Here is a 17,676-nt window from a genome sequence, read left to right on the forward strand (position 1 = left end):
ATTTATTTTTGCTGTGTTGGGTCTTTGTTTCCGTGCGAGGGCTTTCTCTAGTTGTGGCAAGCGGGGGCCTCTCACTATCGCGGCCTCTCTTGTAGCGAAGCACAGGCTCCAGACGCGCAGGCTCAGTAGTTGTGGCTTACGGGCCTAGTTGCTCCGCGGCATGTGGGATCCTCCCACACCAGGGCTCGAACCCGTGTCCCCTGTATTAGCAGGCAGATTCTCAACCACTGCGCCACCAGGGAAGCCCCCCGCAAAAAACTTTTTAATGAAACATTTACATTCAGAAAAATGCACAAATCATAGTATACAATTCAATGAATTTTCTTAAAGTGAGCCACATTTATGTAACCACCATCCAGTCTAACGCCATATCTATCTCCATCTATCGATCTATCTATAGAGTGATCGACAGATAGATGGAGATAGATATGGCATCTAGATTTCTCATCAACAGTATTTGTATTCATATTTTTAAGGAGTTTGCAGTTGAGATTTAATTACAGTAGGATTTAATTTAACTTTTATGGAATGTTAGCTTCTAAAATAAATTACTGTTGTTTTCACCTTTTGTATATTTTAAACACCTTATCACGCAGTTTGATAGTCTCACAGTGATTCTTCTGAATATAGGAGAGGTGAATTTCCCAGAGTCTAGGTGGTAGAGAGCAAGGTGTATACTTTGTTGATCTCACACATAGATCCATCATTCAGATTTATTGTTCAACCTGATTGAGGCCACTGATACTGCTTTTTAAAATTCCACTTGTTAAAAGGAAGATAATTTTTAAAAGGAAAAAAAAATGCACACATATCAGCAAACAATGTGAGGAAGGAACTAGCTTTAACGAAACAAATTTTCTTAAATTAAGTACCGTGACTAAGTACTTTAATTCCTTTTCTTCCAGCCTTAAAGGATCATTTGACAGGGAACCTTTTAAATTAAACGGGAGTCACCCATACTCTCTGCTACCCTGGGGGGTCGCGGGTCTCACAGCCCCCGCAGGCGCGGCTGGACCAGCCCGGGCCTCTCCCCTCCTCACTTCCTCGCCCCCCTCATTCCACCTCCCCCGTCGCCCACTCCCCCTCTCTCCTCCCCCGTGACCCTTGACCCCAGCTAATCTGCATAGAGGAATGACAGGCATCCGCTGGGCAGGATCCGCCGCGCCGGCTGCGGCCGGCCGGGCTGGGAGACCCGCGAAGGGGAGAAGGTGAGGGGACCCGGTGGGCAGCTCCGCACGGACCGGGAAATGAACGCTTGGGAATCTGTCTGCGAGCGGACCCATGATCCAAGGACCAAAAGAGCCGCGTGATCGCCCGACCTGGCCCTGCGACCCGAGACATGGGCCAGACCTCGGTCTCCACGCTGTCCCCGCAGCCCAGCAGCGGTGAGTCCGGGGCGCACGCTATGCGCTCCCGCCCCGCGGGTGCTGGGCTGGCTCGGGGCAGCCTGGGCGGTCGAGGGCTCCGCGGCGAGCCGGGCTCTGCCCGAACCCGCCAAGTCCCTCCGAGAAACCCGAGAGGTAGCGCTCCCCCAAACTCTTTGTCGTGGAAAAGTGGAATGCCTTTTGGGATCCAGCCGATTTTACCTTAAAGGCACAGGCTCCATTTTCTCTCCGAGATGCCTCGCTTTCGTGTTTCTCTGAATCTCTTCTGAGCCTGAAATTTACGAGAAACGCCATTGGCGTATTGCTTTGTTTTAAAAACGCGAAACTTAAAGAGCAAGATAAACTCGCCAACAGGTTTTTCTGTATTTACACTTGGCTTCCGAACAGACTAGAACTGAATTCTTTCAAGCTTGTCAACTGATTTATGGTTTGTGTTTCGTAGTAGAAGTGCTGTTTGCCTTCTTTTATCCTGGCAGAACGCTGAATACTTAATAACCAAGAGAAAAAAGCTTAATTGTTTCAAATGATACTTGTTTATTAGACACAAGCTATAAAATTTGGGGAAACGTTTCATGAACCCGGTTATTCAGGGCTAAAGATCATTTGATGGAAACGCGTGTAATGTTTCTGAGCTGTACTGCCCTGTTTTAAGTCTCTTTTTAACATTTTCTTTAAAAAAAAAAAAAAGGAAGGAAGGTACATCTGGCGTTTCTCCAGTAGTGTAGGGATAAACAACTTTTTGGTGGCGATACTTGTGATTGGATAATGAAACATACTTAAAAGATACTATTTTGATATGTTTTTCCATCAAGAATTAAAAAACAAAACCTCAAAGGGGGCATTTACGTTATTCCTTGAGATATTTGATACACTCTTCAAATTGTGTAAACATCAACAGGATCTTGCTGAAAGGAAATGACAGGGCAGAGATGAAGGGTTCTTTTTGTTGTTGTTGTTGTTTTAATCAGCTCCAGGATGTCTCTAACTAGATAGCATTCTACCATTCCAGCCTCCCCCAGCATGGGTTTGTTTATATTGTAGAGCTTCACTCCCTGAAATATCATAAGCTTTGCTCCGGCTTATGTTAATGCCTCAGGAGAACCAGCCGTCTGCAAAGGAGAGGAATCAGAATCCAAAAAAGATCACACCTTCCCTTACTGTCATTGACAAGGTTGTACAGCGCTGCTGCCGAACAGAAGAGACTTAATGTTGATAGCTTTTTGGGAATTTGAGGGGGAGTGTTGATTAGGATCTTAATTTTAGTAAACTATTTTGTGCAATTAAGGCTTACTTTCCTTTGTCTTACTTTAAAGCAGTGTGACTTCTTTCATTTCAAGGAAGAGTTAGATTTTTAAATTTCGGCGCTGGCAAAGCATAGAGTTAGATCAGTACTCCAATACAACAGGTATAAAGTACTGCCCTGAATTTAGTTCTTTAGCCACAAAGTATTGTTAGGGTTAATATTAGAAAAGTGGATTTTGCATTTATAAAAATCAAAGAATGTTACATAAATGATGCCTAAGAAGCAAAGTAGAATCCTAAAATGTGACCTTCCTTCCTAACCCAGTACAGCAAAAAATACCCAGATTGCTGTAATTCCTAATATGTAATTCCTAATACAATGACTAATCATGTCAAGAGATTGGGCAGTTTATTTATAAGTAATTTAAACAAAAAGTTATGCTTGACCATGAAAGATATTTCAGAGAAATCTCTCATGGAATGGTGTTATACTTAAATTACAGGTCCTCCGTTTAGTTGATTAAAAGTTTGTGTATCTTGGAGTGACCAATTCAGACATCATGAGTAGAGGGGTTTTTTGGTTTTGTTTTGTTGGTTAAGGGATGATAGTTGCTATGACTGAAGTTTTTTAATGTTAAGAGCGGAGCAGTTTTCTCATGATATCCATTTATATCCTCTAAGTGTATTACTATCACTCCATTTCCCTGAAGTTTTGCCTTTAGATTCCAAATGAAAATGAAAAAACAACAAAAACAGAACATTTGGTTGCCATATCTTAAGTTTTATGTTCATGTTGGTGTTCTTCTCTGAGTCTGAGAATGTCAAACCCTCTACCCTTCCATGTATTTTGTTCACTCCTCGTTAGCTGTTTGCCACAGGCTTCACAAGTGGTGTGAAGATCTTTGTTCTGTGTGATCTCAGGCATCTATAGTTGTTTAAGTCTAGAGTGGCTGCTAGGAATTACAGTGGCGAAGAGGATTCCCGTCGTAAATGCTTAACGGGGAAAATCTTTTTGAGTCTAAGGAGTCAATAGCACAGAGTCTGATAGTTTATACTTGTTACTTAGTTTGGGCTTTTGTAAAAATCAGCACTATAGGCCACAAGTTAGCTTGCTTTTCTTTCTTGATTTCAGGCTCTTTTGAGCCTTTCAGCTTAGGGCTGCATCTAGGTTCTAAGAAGACCAAGTAATAATGATTTCTGAAAACGTGCAGTTAGAGTCATTCTTTCTTTTTTTTTTTTTTTGCGGTACGTGGGCCTCTCACTGTTGTGGCCTCTCCCGTTGCGGAGCACAGGCTCTGGACGCGCAGGCTCAGCGGCCATGGCTCACGGGCCCAGCCGCTCTGCGGCATGTGGGATCTTCCTGGACCAGGGCACGAACCCATGTCCCCTGCATCGGCAGGCGGACTCTCAATCACTGCGCCACCAGGGAAGCCCATTATTTCTATTTTTTAAAACAGCTTCATTGACATATAATTAACATACCATAAAATTCACCCATCGAAAGTGTACGATTCGTTGTTTTTCAGTACATTCATTGTGTTCTGCAGCCATCGATCCTTGTTCCCATCCTTCTCAACCCCCGACTCCTAGCCCTAATTAACCACTAATCCACTTTCTGCTTCTGTAGGTTTGCTTATTCTGAAGAATTTGTATAAGTGGGATCATACAACACAACACGCCTTTTGTGACTGGCTTCTTTCACCTAGCATAATGTTTTCAAGGGTCATCCATGTTGTAGCATGTATCAGTACTTCATTTCTTATTATTGCCAAATAATATCCCACTGTATTAATATACCACATTTTATTTATCCATCCATCAGTTGATGGACATTTGGGTTATTTTTACCTCTTGACTCTCTGAACGGTGCTGCCATGAACTTCAGGTAAAAGTTTTTGTGAACATATGTTTTTATTTCTCTTGGGTATATATCTAGGAGTGGAATTGCTGGGTCATATGGTAACTCTATCTTTGTTATGTTATATTTTAAGGAACTGCCAGTTTTCCAAAGCGGCTGTACCATTTTACATTGCCTCCAGCAGTATATGAAGGTTCCAATTTCTCCACAGCCTCTTCAACACTTGTTACTGTCTTTTGATTATGGCTAATCTAGTAAGTGTGAAGTTGTATTTCATTGTGGTTTTGATTTGCATTTCCCTGATTACTTATGACATTGAGCATCTTTTCGTGTGCTTATTGGCCATTTGTATATCTTCTTTGGAGAAATGTCTATTCAGATCCTTTGCTTAATTTTAATTGGGTGATTTGACCTGCTATTATTGAGTTATAAGAGTTCTTTGTATACTGGATACAAGTCCCTTATCAGATATATGATTTGCAAATACTTTCTCCCATTTTCAGAGTTGTGTTTTCACTTTCTTGATACTATGATTTGCAACTGAAATTTTTTATTGTGTTCAGTTTATCTATTTTGTTGTTGTTGTTTGCACTTTTGGTCTCCTATCTAGGAAACCATAAACTAACCACTGTCAAGATTTACACATATGTTTCCTTCTAAGAGTTTTATAATTTTAGCTCTTACATTTAGGTCTGTGATACATTTTTTAATATTTATGTGTAGTGTGGTGTAGGGCTCCAGTTTCATTCTTTTGCATGTGGATATCCAATTGTCCAGGACCATTTTTCGAAAAGGTGATTCTTTCCCTGTTGAATTGTCTCGGTACCCTTGTCAAAAATCAGATGACCATATATGTCAAATTTATTCCTGAACTCTCAATTCTATCCCATTGATGTATATGTCTACTAATATGCTACACTGTCAAGATTACTGTAGCTTTGTACTAAGTTTTGAAATAGAAAAGTGTGAGTCTTCTCACTTTGTTCTTTTCCAAGATTCTTTTGGCTATTCTGGTCCCCTTGCATTTTCGAATGAATTTTATAATCAGCTTGTCAATGTCTGCAAAAAATCCAGCTGAGACGTTGATAGGGATTGTGTTGAACTTGTAGATCAATTTGAATAATATTGCTCTCTTAACAATATGAAGTGTTTCAACCCGTAAAGACAAGAAATGGAAATGTACAATGTCTTTCCATTTATTTAGATCTTCTTTGATTTTTTTCCACAATGTTTTTTAGTTTTCAGTGTATGTCTTGTTAAATTTATCAGTATTTTTATCATTCTTATGCTATTTTAAATGAAATTGCACTCATTTCATTTTCAGAATGTGGCTTGCTAGTGTATAGAATATAGAAAATTGATTTTTATATATTGATCTTGTACCCTGTAAATTTAGTGAACTCATTTTTTTAGTCCTAATAATTTTTCAGTGGATTCCTTGGTATTTCTGTATACAAGATCACATTATGTACAAGATTTATATACAAGGTCATGTGCAAACAGAGATACTTTTACTTCGTCTTTTCCATCTGAATGTCTTTTATTTCTTTTCCCTGTCTAGTTGCCTTCACTTATTATGCAGTATAATGTTAAAGAGAAGAGGCAAGTGTGAACATTCTTGTCTTGTTCCTGATCTAAGGAGGAAAGCAATCAGTCTTTCAGAATTAAATGTCATGTTAGCTGTGGTTTTTTCATAGATGCCCTTTATCAAAAAGTTCCCTTCTATTCTTAGTTTGTGAGCATCTTTATCATGCAACTGTTAGATTTTGTCCAAGCCTTTTTCTTTTTGCCCCTATTGAGATGATCATATGGTTTTTGTCCTTCATTGTATTAATTATGGCATATTACATTAATTTCAGATGTTAAACCAACCTTGCATTCCTGCGACAAAGATTACTTGGATATGATATATAATCTTTTTTATATGTTGCTGGTTTTGATTTCCTCGTATTTTATTGAGGATTAGATTTATTATTTCTAAGCACAGGCTAAACAGGTATGTCCCCAAATAGGGGGGTTTCAGTACCCTCTGACCTCATTCCTTAGAGGGGTTGAGACTTCTGGCGTTCTCATTGCCAAGTACTGGGCATGACAGATTGGGTACAAAAAGTTTGTTGAGAATATGAATGAGTCAACAAATATTCTCAATGCAGTCTGACTACTTTAAGCTAATGATTATATGAATGCGAATTTTGTATTATTTTCATTCTTTTTAACTTCAAGAATTGCATGCTACGCTGGCTCTGTTGTCTGTCGGGTGGTATTTGAATCTAGTGACTATTTTTTTCAGTCTTCAGCCCCACCCCATGTTCACTGTGCCACAGAGCAGCTCTTGGCTGTTTTGCATGAGCCCTTGAGTTGAAAGGGCAGACAAAGCCACTCTTCTCATTTTTAGAAGACAAGGGAACAAGTGAATAAAGTATGCAGGATCACACCTAGGCCATGATAGAACCTATATCTGTCTGTGTTTCTGGGTTTCCATATTTTGGTCAGTGCCTTATTTCTGCCCTGCCCAGGATATTCATCCATTTCCTTGTAAAGCCAGTATTAAAAGAAATCGTAAAACAAAAACGGATAGTTCATTTTTCTTAATGCAAATAACATGCATATGATCAAAAGTCAAACTTTACAAGACAGTTCAGGATAAAAGTGAATTTTATTCCCTCCCAGACCCCTAGTCCCTCCCTTTTAAATTATAACGCAGCATGAACAGCTTTTTTTCATTACAGTCTTCACGTATGTGTCTTTATCAAAATACAAGCAAGACGTAATATGCTTGCTGCTCCCGAGTTTGAGTTTTTCATATGATGTAAACTTGAAAATATTTCATATTGATGTTTTTAATCTAGAAACAGTATTATAATATGTGGATATCTCATAATTTCCTTTAAAAGAACTCTATTGTGTTTTTATATTTTGTTTGTATTTTTATATTGTTTCTGGGTTCTTTTGTGTGTGTGCTATTATGAACAAAGCTGAAATGAACATCCTTATCTAAACATCTCACGCTACCTGTACCAGTAAAATCCTAGGGATGGAATTGCTGGGTCAAAAGATTTGTTTGTTTTATTTTGATAGACTTTGCCGAATTATCTCTAAGGACTGTATCAGTATATCTGCTCACTAGATGAGATTTCCTTTTTCTGCACTCTCTCACCACCACTGCATACTCTCTTAAAGCATATGGCCCTTTGTGAGAAATAGAAAGCACTCTCTCTGGGTGAGGCAGCCCGGCAGGCATATGGTTTAACAGGCAGTAGAGTAGCAGGAATTCTGTCCCAACTCACTCCTGTCGTCCAGTTGTCCTTGTGCAGTGAACACTCTGCAAAACTGTATAGGACCACAGTGTTGGGCATAATTAATTTTTAAAAATCCTTGTAAATCTATATGTAAAAAGTGATATCTCATTTTGATTATAAGTGAAATCGGGCATTTGTATGTCTTTTTCTCTGAATTGCCTATTTATAGTTTTTCCTTATTTTATGTTTTCTTTTTTCAAAGATTTGTATGTTAAGGAGATTAGCCTTATGTCTGTAATATACTGTGAATATTTTTCTGTGTTTTTCTTACCTCTTCTGTTTGTTTGATTTTTTTTAATATAAAAACTTTAAACTTTTATGGAGTCAAATCTATCCGTTTCTTTCTTACAAACTAGAATTATTAAAAACGTGTTTTCCTTTGCTGTTTTTCTCATATTTGACTATTTAATCTCTGTAATTTTTTCTGATTTAAAGTGAATGATTTAATGATATTAAATCCTTAAACTTCTGCATGGCAAAAAAATCAGCAGCATACTGAAAAAGGAAATCATAAAGTTGACAAAATATTTGCATTGCATATAGAAAACAATGATTAAATATCTCAATGTAGTAAGACCTTAAAAATCAGTGAGAAAAAGAAATCAATGAGAAATGGTAAAACTCAAATAGAAAAATGAGTCAAGAACATGAACAGGAATTTTTCAAAATATCTAATGGCCATAATGGTGAGCTCCCTATGGGTCAGGAATTATTCTAAGTGCTTTACTTGAATTAACTTTTTAATCCTCACAACATCCATATAGGGTAACTACCATTAATATCCACATTTTGCAGATGAGGAAACTGAAGCACAAGAGTTAACTTGCCCACATTGCTTAATCGAAGAAGAAATGCGAGTGACCATTTGGTGTAATGAGTAAAATTTAAGCAATTCAGTGAAAAAAAATGGATGCCATCGATCACCTATGAATTTAGTAAAGATTAAAAGGAATGATTTCCAGGAGATGATTGTCTTGTGGTAGTTTAAATTGGTACAACCTATCAGGAGAGCAGTTTGGTAATATATATTAAAAATCTTAAAATGTGCATATACTCAGACCCAGCATTTCCACTTCTAGAAGTATATTGTTAAGATAGTAATTATTTGCTCATCAGAGCAATGTTCATCAGAGCCAAAGTATTGGAAATAACCTAATAGTCAAACAACAAGAGAATTAATTGGGATATAGTCATGTAAGGATATAGTCATGTAATAAAACAGGCCATTTAAAAATGATATAGGGGCTTCCCTGGTGGCGCAGTAGCTGAGAGTCCGCCTGCCGATGCAGGGGACGCGGGTTCGTGCCCCGGTCCGGGAAGATCCCACATGCCGCGGAGCGGCTGGGCCCGTGAGCCATGGCCGCTGAGCCTGAGCGTCCGGAGCCTGTGCTCTGCAACGGGAGAGGCCACAACAGTGAGAGGCCCGCGTACTGCAAAAAAAAAGATATAAAAATATTTTTGAAAAGCGATTTTCATAATAAACAGCATAAAAATATGAAATGGCAGTTTTCTGAAGTTACATGATTCTATTTTTAAAATACGTGCATAAAGAAAAATCTACATGAGCAGAGAAAGAGAGAGGAAATTCATTTCTGAAAAGATAGTGTGACAGTCATGGCTTTCCTCTGCTTTGGGCATGATCAAGGCCAGAGCTTCCCCCTGCAGCATCCACCTGGCCCTCCACTGGAATTAAAGCCATGAGCTGACCTGCAACTATATCAGGTTTTCTCTGGCTGTCACGGACTCTGACTCCGCTTTAAGTTCAATTGCCATTTTTCAACCAGTCCTATTCTTTTTCTTTGTGAATTCAATGGTGAAAGCAAAAATATAGCCCCTAAGATAGCTTTTTAGGTTTATTTTTTTTTTCTTAGTCTGTTTGATCATAATGCAAATGTCAGTCACTTAGAGAAAGAAAAGGAGCAAAAATTTGAACCTCAACTACTTCTCTTTGGTCCATTGGTCATCAGTCTGGTCAGTGAGTAATATCCCAAATGTTTTTAGCTTAAATTTATTTTATCTTCAGCCATTTGAAAAAATAACAACCAATGGGCGAGTCAGACTTCATCCTTTGCTTACTTAATGCAGGAGGGAAGGAGATAAGAAACCTGGATTGTTGATCCTCTAATTAAGCCTCTTTAATTTGAATAGAGGAAAGGTTCCAACATGTTTTCCTGTTCTGGGGACTTTAGTGTGAGTCTCTATGCTTGGGAATAAAGATTCATATTTGGTGAAGACTCAACTTATGTAAAAGTGATATGGAGATAGAAATAGTCTTAGGAAAATAAACACTTCCTGGTTGCTCCATCCCCCATCCCCATCTGAAGCAGGGGAACCAAAACCAAAAACAACAGTTTTTGTTTCCCAGAAGGGAATGGGCAGATAACATTACATTAAAAAGTTGGGTCTAACCATTATCATTTATATTTGTAAACTACTCCTGTATTTTCATTTCAAGGGACTGGATGTGTTCATTCATGTAAACCTTCTGTCAAATATAACATTGCAACCCTTAACACTAGGAAAATTTTGGTGTATTCCTGTAAATCCGCTCATTTTGTGAGGGGATAGTAAGGAGAACGAGTGGCACCTTCATCTAACAAACAGTTCCTGAACTGAAGTAATTAAGTGTCAGTTACCTGGGCTAAGCTTTGGGGAAGTTCCAAAGATAAATCACGCACCGGCCTTGCCCACAAAGGTCTGAGCCCAGGATACACTTAGTGAAGATGTGTGGAAATGGGGCTGGAAGAGAAGGGACCCCAGAGAACCCTGGGGACAAATCAGGGAGGCCGAACAGTACAGAAGGGGAACAAGAATTCAGGCCCTGAGATGGAGAGGGTTGGAAGGCAAGAGGTCAAGACACAGGGGGTGAGAACCACAGAAGGCTTTTTATCAAGTGAGAGATGATTAGAGCTTTGCTTTAAAGGGGTGAATCTGCCTGCTGCTTGCAGTACTGATTTTGTGGGGGAGACTGAGGAGGGAGCAAGAGGTAAGCTGCGGTAATCCAACAAGGTGCAACGAGCACCTGACCTGGGGGTGCCTGGAGAACTGCGAGTAGGGTGATGCCCAAGTTTGTATCTGCAACTCTGCTCTTTCCTTTGCTCCAGGCTCAAATAGGCAACTGCCTGTTTCCCAGATCTGCTTGACTCCTTAATGGGCATCCCACAGGTCGCAGGTCTAAACGGAAGGCTTAATTTTGCCCTCCAAACCGGTTCTTCCCTTGACTTTCTGCATTTCACCAGATGATACCTCTGACCACTCACTCATTCTAGCCAAAAATCTAGGATTCACCCTTGGGTTTTTCCCTTTCCTGTTCACATTGATCCATCAGTATGTCCTGCCCATTTTTCTTCCAAAATAAATCTGAACTCCATTCACTTTCTCTCTCTCTCTCCCTCTCTCTCTCTCTCTCCCTCCCTCCCTCCCTCCCTCCGTCCTCCTCTCTCTCCCCTGCTGCCATACACACCCTGGCCATCTATGCATGGACCACTGCAGTAGGTTCAAGCTGGTGTCCTGCTTCTGTTCTTAGCCTTCTGTAATTCATTTTCCACACAACAGCTAAAGTAATTTTTTAAAAACATAAATCATGTCACTTCCTTACACAAAACCTTCCCATGACTTTCCATTGCATTTAGAATGAAATCCAGACTTCACCTTGCTGTCCTCAAGGCCATACATGATTCTGTGTGACCCCTGATCTCCTCCCATCTCTCTGACTTCATCTCCACCACCTTGCCCCTCACCGTCACCCCCGACAGCTTCAAACACATTTCAGTCATCACACAAGCCTGGCTCACTCTTACCCGTGACCTTGGCCGTTGCTGCTCCCTGTAATTCTAGGAAATCTGGGACACGCTCCTTCTGGCTCTTTCCAAAGCTGGTTCCTTGTGAAATGGAGCAGGACCCTGTGGTCTATGCCCACCATGTCCTCAGCTTGCCTTTTGTCTGTGGAAAAACTTTAGCCAAAGAGTCAGTTTCATCAGAGAAGTGAGAAAATGCAGAAGCAAAGGAAAACAGTCAAAGGAGACCAAATAATAATAGTTTAGTCATTAAGCATAGTCAAGGACCTTTAGCTCCTTCTCAAGGGCTATAGATAATATTCTGAGCCGTATCCTGTGAGCTGTGTTATAGATACTGAAACCCCCTCCAGGTGGAAGAAGTTAACTACATGATGACCGGACTGTAGCCATGACATAAGCTGCCACAATTCTGAGAACTGGCCTCAAAGAAATGGAAACAAACCGACCCTGGAACTGAAGATTAGCTGTACCTAAAACAATCAAGATGACACTGATCAGACCACTGCACAACCAATGTCAAGATGACGGTCAGAGCTGACTGTGCAGGTTCTGCATGGAGCCCCCTCCCTCCGTCTATAAAAGCTCTTGCCCCCTGGTTGTCAGAGGTGGGGACTCGGCCTTTGGACAGGCGTCCGCCCTCCCCCCCGCACACAGTTGCCGGCATCCAAAATGAAGCAAACTTTCCTTTCCACCAACCCGGCCTCTTCACTGGCTGTTGAGTGGCGAGCAGCTGGACCCCACTTTCGGTTACACTTGCTTCAGCTCCCACATCCTCCTCTTCACAGGGACCTCTCCTACCCACCCCTCAGTCACACTTCTCTGCTCTGTCATTGCACTTATCCCTCAGATTATCTTGTTTGTTTGTTTGTTCCTTGTCTCCCTTTGCTAGGACCTGAGCTCCAAGAGCAAGGAACTTATCTGTCTTGTTCCCCAATGTGTCTTCTTATTCCTAGATGTATGCCTGACACAAAAACTGCTGAATAAATGAATAGCTGTGTTTGGCCAGGTTGTATATTAGCAGAGTGATAGGCACCCATCAGAAAGTTAAGGAGCATCCCAGAAATGTAGAACCTTTTAAACCGATTCTTTAGTATTTACCTCCAGTCTCTAAACAGTGTGCTTACATTGCTAATTATTGGTTATTCAGCTTGACACATTATTACTGACCTCACAGTATGGAAATTGAAGATACAGCTTCCTCTTTCACACCGCTTCTCACCCCTGCCCCCAGCGAAGTCATGCATTTCCCATCCTCCGATGTTCTCATCTTCCCAACATTTTTCTATTGTGCCTTAGATTAGATCAGTATTCCTTATAACTACGCAAAAGCTGCTGACAGCTAGGCCGTGAGGTAAACCGTACTTCCTTTTTCCTTCCTGCATAGCTTTTGCTTTCCCTATTCGTGTTTTGGCTTGCTGAGGTTCCTATATCCTCATCCCCAAACCTTTCCCCAGTTACATAGATCTCTTCTCAAATATGTCCAGACAATTTTGATATTCTTTCAAGTTCTTCTTTGAGAAATTTACCTGAGGTCTTTGCTCTATTCCAGTTTGGACGGCATTTCCTGTAAGCCTGCTGCCCAGCTGTTGCCCTGGGATCTCTCTTCACATCGTCCCAGGAATTCCTTCCACTTCTCTCTTATGTTGAATCTTAGATAGCTGGATCCATGTCTGATTTTTTTCTGCATCTATTTCCTTATTTTGGCAGAGCACACAGATAGCTTCTTGAGAAAAGCTCATGGGACATTTTTTTTTTTTGAGGCCTTGTATAAATACCTTTCTTTCTGGCTTCCTACTTGGTTGATGGCTTGGTTGGGTCATAAGGTAGCAAAGCAAACTTGCTGTATATGCACAAACACGTACCGTCACTTATAATTCATCACAATTAACATTTTCCCTTTATGTAGAAGACTAGTTTTTTTAGAAGTTTAGCAAATAGCTTTTAATTAATTTCAGAAGACTTTCTTGGTTGATTGTCCCACAAGAACTCAACTTTGACCTGCTTTTGTTATGGTCTAAAAACATTCTATGAAAGTTTAAAAGTTTTGGGGAATTCCCTGGTGGCCCAGTGGTTAGGACTCTGCGCTTCCACTGCAGGGGGCACGGGTTCTATCCCTGGTCTGGGAACTAAGATCCCACATGCTGTGCGGCATGGCCAAAAAAACAAAACAAAACAAAAAACAGTTTTATAGCTGAACAGACTAATTAAAATATGTTTACTATGATAATAATCTGCTACCATTTTTTAAAAGATTCATGTTTAAGGTCTGTATAGAATAACTGTATTTTTCCTGTATTTTGTGCATCTTACTGGTATTTTAAGGGTGTGTCATCCTTGTGGGATACTGGTCTGGATGGAAATCTGGGGTATTACAAGTGAAGGTTAGTATTCCACAGACTTGCCCAGTTGTGAGAATTACCTAGTGTGCTTGCTAAAAACACTCATTTCAGGACTCCATATTCTAGACCAGAAAAATCAGAATCTTTTCGAGAAGGTTCTCAGAATCTGGGTTTTTAACAAGTGTTACAGAAGATTCTTGAGGTGAGAAACCTCCTCTAGAGATTAGCAGTATTTAAAAGGTGGCTTCAGATGAAAATTTCTCTTCCCCAACAATGTGTGTCTTCTCTCTCTCTTTTTTTTTTTTTTTTTTGTTTTTTGGGGTTATCCCTAGCTGTGTATCTTCTCTTGAAAAGAGGTAGAAATTACAGAATGTCCAGTTCAAAACACTGATGTTCTGTACACAGCGCCTTGATGGATTTGGTCATTAATATGTCCTGTTCACGAGCAAATATTCCCATTGCCAAGTACAATTTTGGCAAAATCTCATTGCCAGAAAATATTTTGCCCTTACGTACATTTTATTAATATTATAAGCTGCAAAATAATTCATTTCCCACAGTAGTCAGGTTTGAGCTAAATGTAGTTAACATTAGAAGGGGAAGAGGTTTCAGCAGGGCAATTACCCTTTAAGGCACAGAATTTCAACTCTGTTGCCTTTTCGGGAAGACCCCTGTGAACTTCATCAGAGGTAGCCGCATGCTAATTACTTCAAGAGGAACCAAAGTCAAAGAACAGGGTGTTGGATGAAAACAGGTATTTAATAATGAGTGTGAGGACCTGTAAGAAAGATTTGAGTAAAACATATTTCTAAAAAGGAGGCCGAGCCCTTTTCTGGTTCAGAAGTGTGGGCAGCAAATCCTGAGAACTCCAAAAGCAAGCAATCATTTACTTAAAAATTCTTTTCATATGTTCCTTTTTGGAAACGTGTGGCTTTTTATTTTTGCCTCTGTACTTCAGGGGTCTTTCCTTTCAGTGGTGGGCCCATTTGCAGTACCTTGCCCACTGTGAAGTATATTCCAGTAAGTTTTAATTGGGATCTCTTAAAAGCTTTTCCTAAAGAGTCTCTTAGCCTCTCCAAGGAAGGCCACCATTGTTTGCCTCAGGTGTTCTGAGGAAGACCTGCTGAGCTGGCCTTGGACCTTCCTTTTGTTTTGTTTTGTTTTTTTTTTGCGGTACGCGGACCTCTCACTGTTGTGGCCTCTCCCGTTGTGGAGCACAGGCTCCAGACGCGCAGGCTCAGCGGCCATGGCTCATGGGCCCAGCCGCTCCGCGGCATGTGGGATCCTCCCAGACCGGGGCACGAACCCGTGTCCCCTGCATCGGCAGGCGGACTGTCAACCACTGCGCCACCAGGGGAGTCCTGGACCTTCCTTCTAGAATAAAAATGTTTCTGACAACAACTGGGTAGCCTCATAGGACTGAGAGGGGCAACCTGATGGACAATTCAGGATTGCTGTTGCCAATTCCATCTATTTTAAAGGGATTTTTGTGTTTTTCAAAATTTCCTCTACATCTGTAAAGTTAACTTGTGCTGGCCTGCCAGGCTGTCTGCGGAGGAGCCGGCTGAGGATGGAAACTTGGAATAAGGCAGAACGAGTTAACGGAGCTCACGTCGAATGTTACTGCAGGCCCAACTGAGCTGAGCTTCATTTTCCTAACGTCTTCTAAAATGGAATTGTATACATATGTGTGCGACTGGTATTCTGTCTCTTGGAAAGTACTCGGCTGCCAGTTTTTTGAAAGAAAACATGAAAAGGATAAAATCAATCTTGAGATTTTAAAAAGAATCTAGAACTGTGCACTTTTAGAAAACTGACCCCCCTGAATCATCTAACCACAGAATGTCAGAACACGTTATAGCTCATTCTTCAAATGGTGATGTTTTAATTTACGAAGCCATCATAAAGTCAGCAGAGCAGAAGCCTTTAGAGATGCTTTCTTTTCCCCTCTTTGCGGTGGAGAGAGGTAGAGGTGAGGTTGAAAGCCGTGTGACATTTTCACTGCCTTCGATGTATGAATACATAGCTTTACAGACAATAATAAATGTCTCTATTAGTTTGCTAGGGCTACTGTAACAAATTATCACAGACTGAGTGGCTTAAGCAACCGAAATTTATTTTCTCACAGTTTCAGCATCCAAGAACTTAGGACTTAGATGTCCAAAGGACTTCCCTGGTGGTCCACTGGTAGAGAATCCGTCTTCCAATGCAGGGGACTCAGGTTCGGTCCCTGGTTGGGGAACTAAGATCCCACATGCCCCGGGCAACTAAGTCCGCGTGCTGCAACTACTGAGCTCGTGCACCTCAATGAGAGAGCCTGCATACTGCAAACTACACAGCCCACATGCACTGGAGCCCGCGTGCCACAATTAGAAAATAGAAAACCTGCATGCCACAGCTAGAGAGAAGCCTGCGCACCTCAATGAAAGGTCCCGTGTGCCGCAAGTGAGACCCGACACAGCCAAAAAAAAAAAAAGGAACTTAGAAGTCCAAGATCAAGGTTTGTTTTCTTCTGAGGCCTCCGGGGCTTGTAGATGCCACCTTCTTCCTTCTTCCTGTGTCCTTGTACGGTCTTTCCTCTGTGAACTCACATGTCTATGTCCAAAATTATTTTCTTGTAAAGACACCAGTCATATTGGATGAGGGCCCACTCGTAGGACCTCATTTTACCTTAATTACCTCCTTAAGGGCCATATCCAATACAGTCATATTCTGAGATTCTTGGAATTGGCTTCAACATGTGAATTTGGGGAGACACAATTCAGGCTGTAACACTGTCCTTAAAACAAGTTTACAAACTGGGATCCATTCACAATGGCCCATAAGCACATCAGATCCATTGTTCTTTTCTCTGGGTTCTTCAGTTCCACTCCTTAACAGAGTACAGCCTCTTCTCTGCTCACTCCAACAATGCCACTTATTCAGTAGATACGACTTGAGTAAGAGGATGCACTGAAGGTGATTTTCAGCAATGGCAATCAACCTGTGTCACTAGGCAGTGCCACTCAAGAAGTGAAGCATAGACTGTAAAGTGTATATAGGGTGAAATTGGTAAATAGTCTATGGGAACATTATATTTCCACCATAATTGTGTAAGAAATAATTACCAGTATCTTGTGATAAGAACACCAACTTGATTTGAGTCATGCTGACAGAAAAAAAAGAGCTTATCAAGATTCTGATTCCAGTGTGGTCAGCAACTATATATGCGCTGCCTGACTGGTTTTATAATCTTCTTTGAGGTCCCTGGATGGGAGGCAGTCTATTTTGAGAAGTGTTTTGTTGTCACTCCATATATACTTTTTTTTTCCTCGATTTGATTTTTCTTACTCTGTATGCTATCATTGTCTTAGATGTGTTTGATATCCAGCAGAGTGACATGTCTCCTCACAAAGAGCTGCTAAAATAAGAAGGAAAATGGATAGGGATGCTAAAGAAAGATAGTGTTTAAACACCTGTCAAAGTAAAACCAGAACAAGAATGTTCTCACCAGAAAATGTAGCAGCCCCATTGAGTCAGGTTGGTAATCCAAAGATGACTCGTGTGTGACTAAACACATTTGTGTTATATCCCATCACGTTGCAAAACACCCAGAAGGCTTTCGTTGATACCTTCCTATCTCTTATTAAATTTCACAGGACACTCTTCGCTGGGATGGACAGTTGGAGTGGACTGGCTCATTTTGTCACAAGTCATGAAGACAGTTCTTCAAAAGCACACTCACCTCCTTGAGGTTCAAAATTCCTTAATTTAAAT

At 40.7% G+C, this 17,676-nt stretch overlaps 1 protein-coding gene across 4 annotated transcripts in view; it reads left to right on the top strand.

Moving 5' to 3' along the window:
• Window positions 1-1,158: 1,158 nt before the first annotated feature.
• Window positions 1,159-17,676, top strand: part of PHACTR2 (phosphatase and actin regulator 2) — a gene marked incomplete at its 3' end in the record, with an annotated part of 130,965 nt that continues 114,447 nt past the window's right edge. For all 4 annotated transcript variants that reach the window (XM_082668832.1, XM_082668834.1, XM_082668833.1 and 1 more), the window contains exon 1: window positions 1,159-1,385. In XM_082668832.1, the coding sequence (XP_082524958.1) occupies window positions 1,340-1,385 (46 nt within the window). In that variant the 5' untranslated portion in view covers window positions 1,159-1,339. The remainder of the gene's footprint in view (window positions 1,386-17,676) is intronic.

This window comes from Grampus griseus (assembly GCF_964374135.1).
Source record: "Grampus griseus genome assembly, chromosome: 13".
Taxonomy (NCBI): Eukaryota; Metazoa; Chordata; class Mammalia; order Artiodactyla; family Delphinidae; genus Grampus; species Grampus griseus.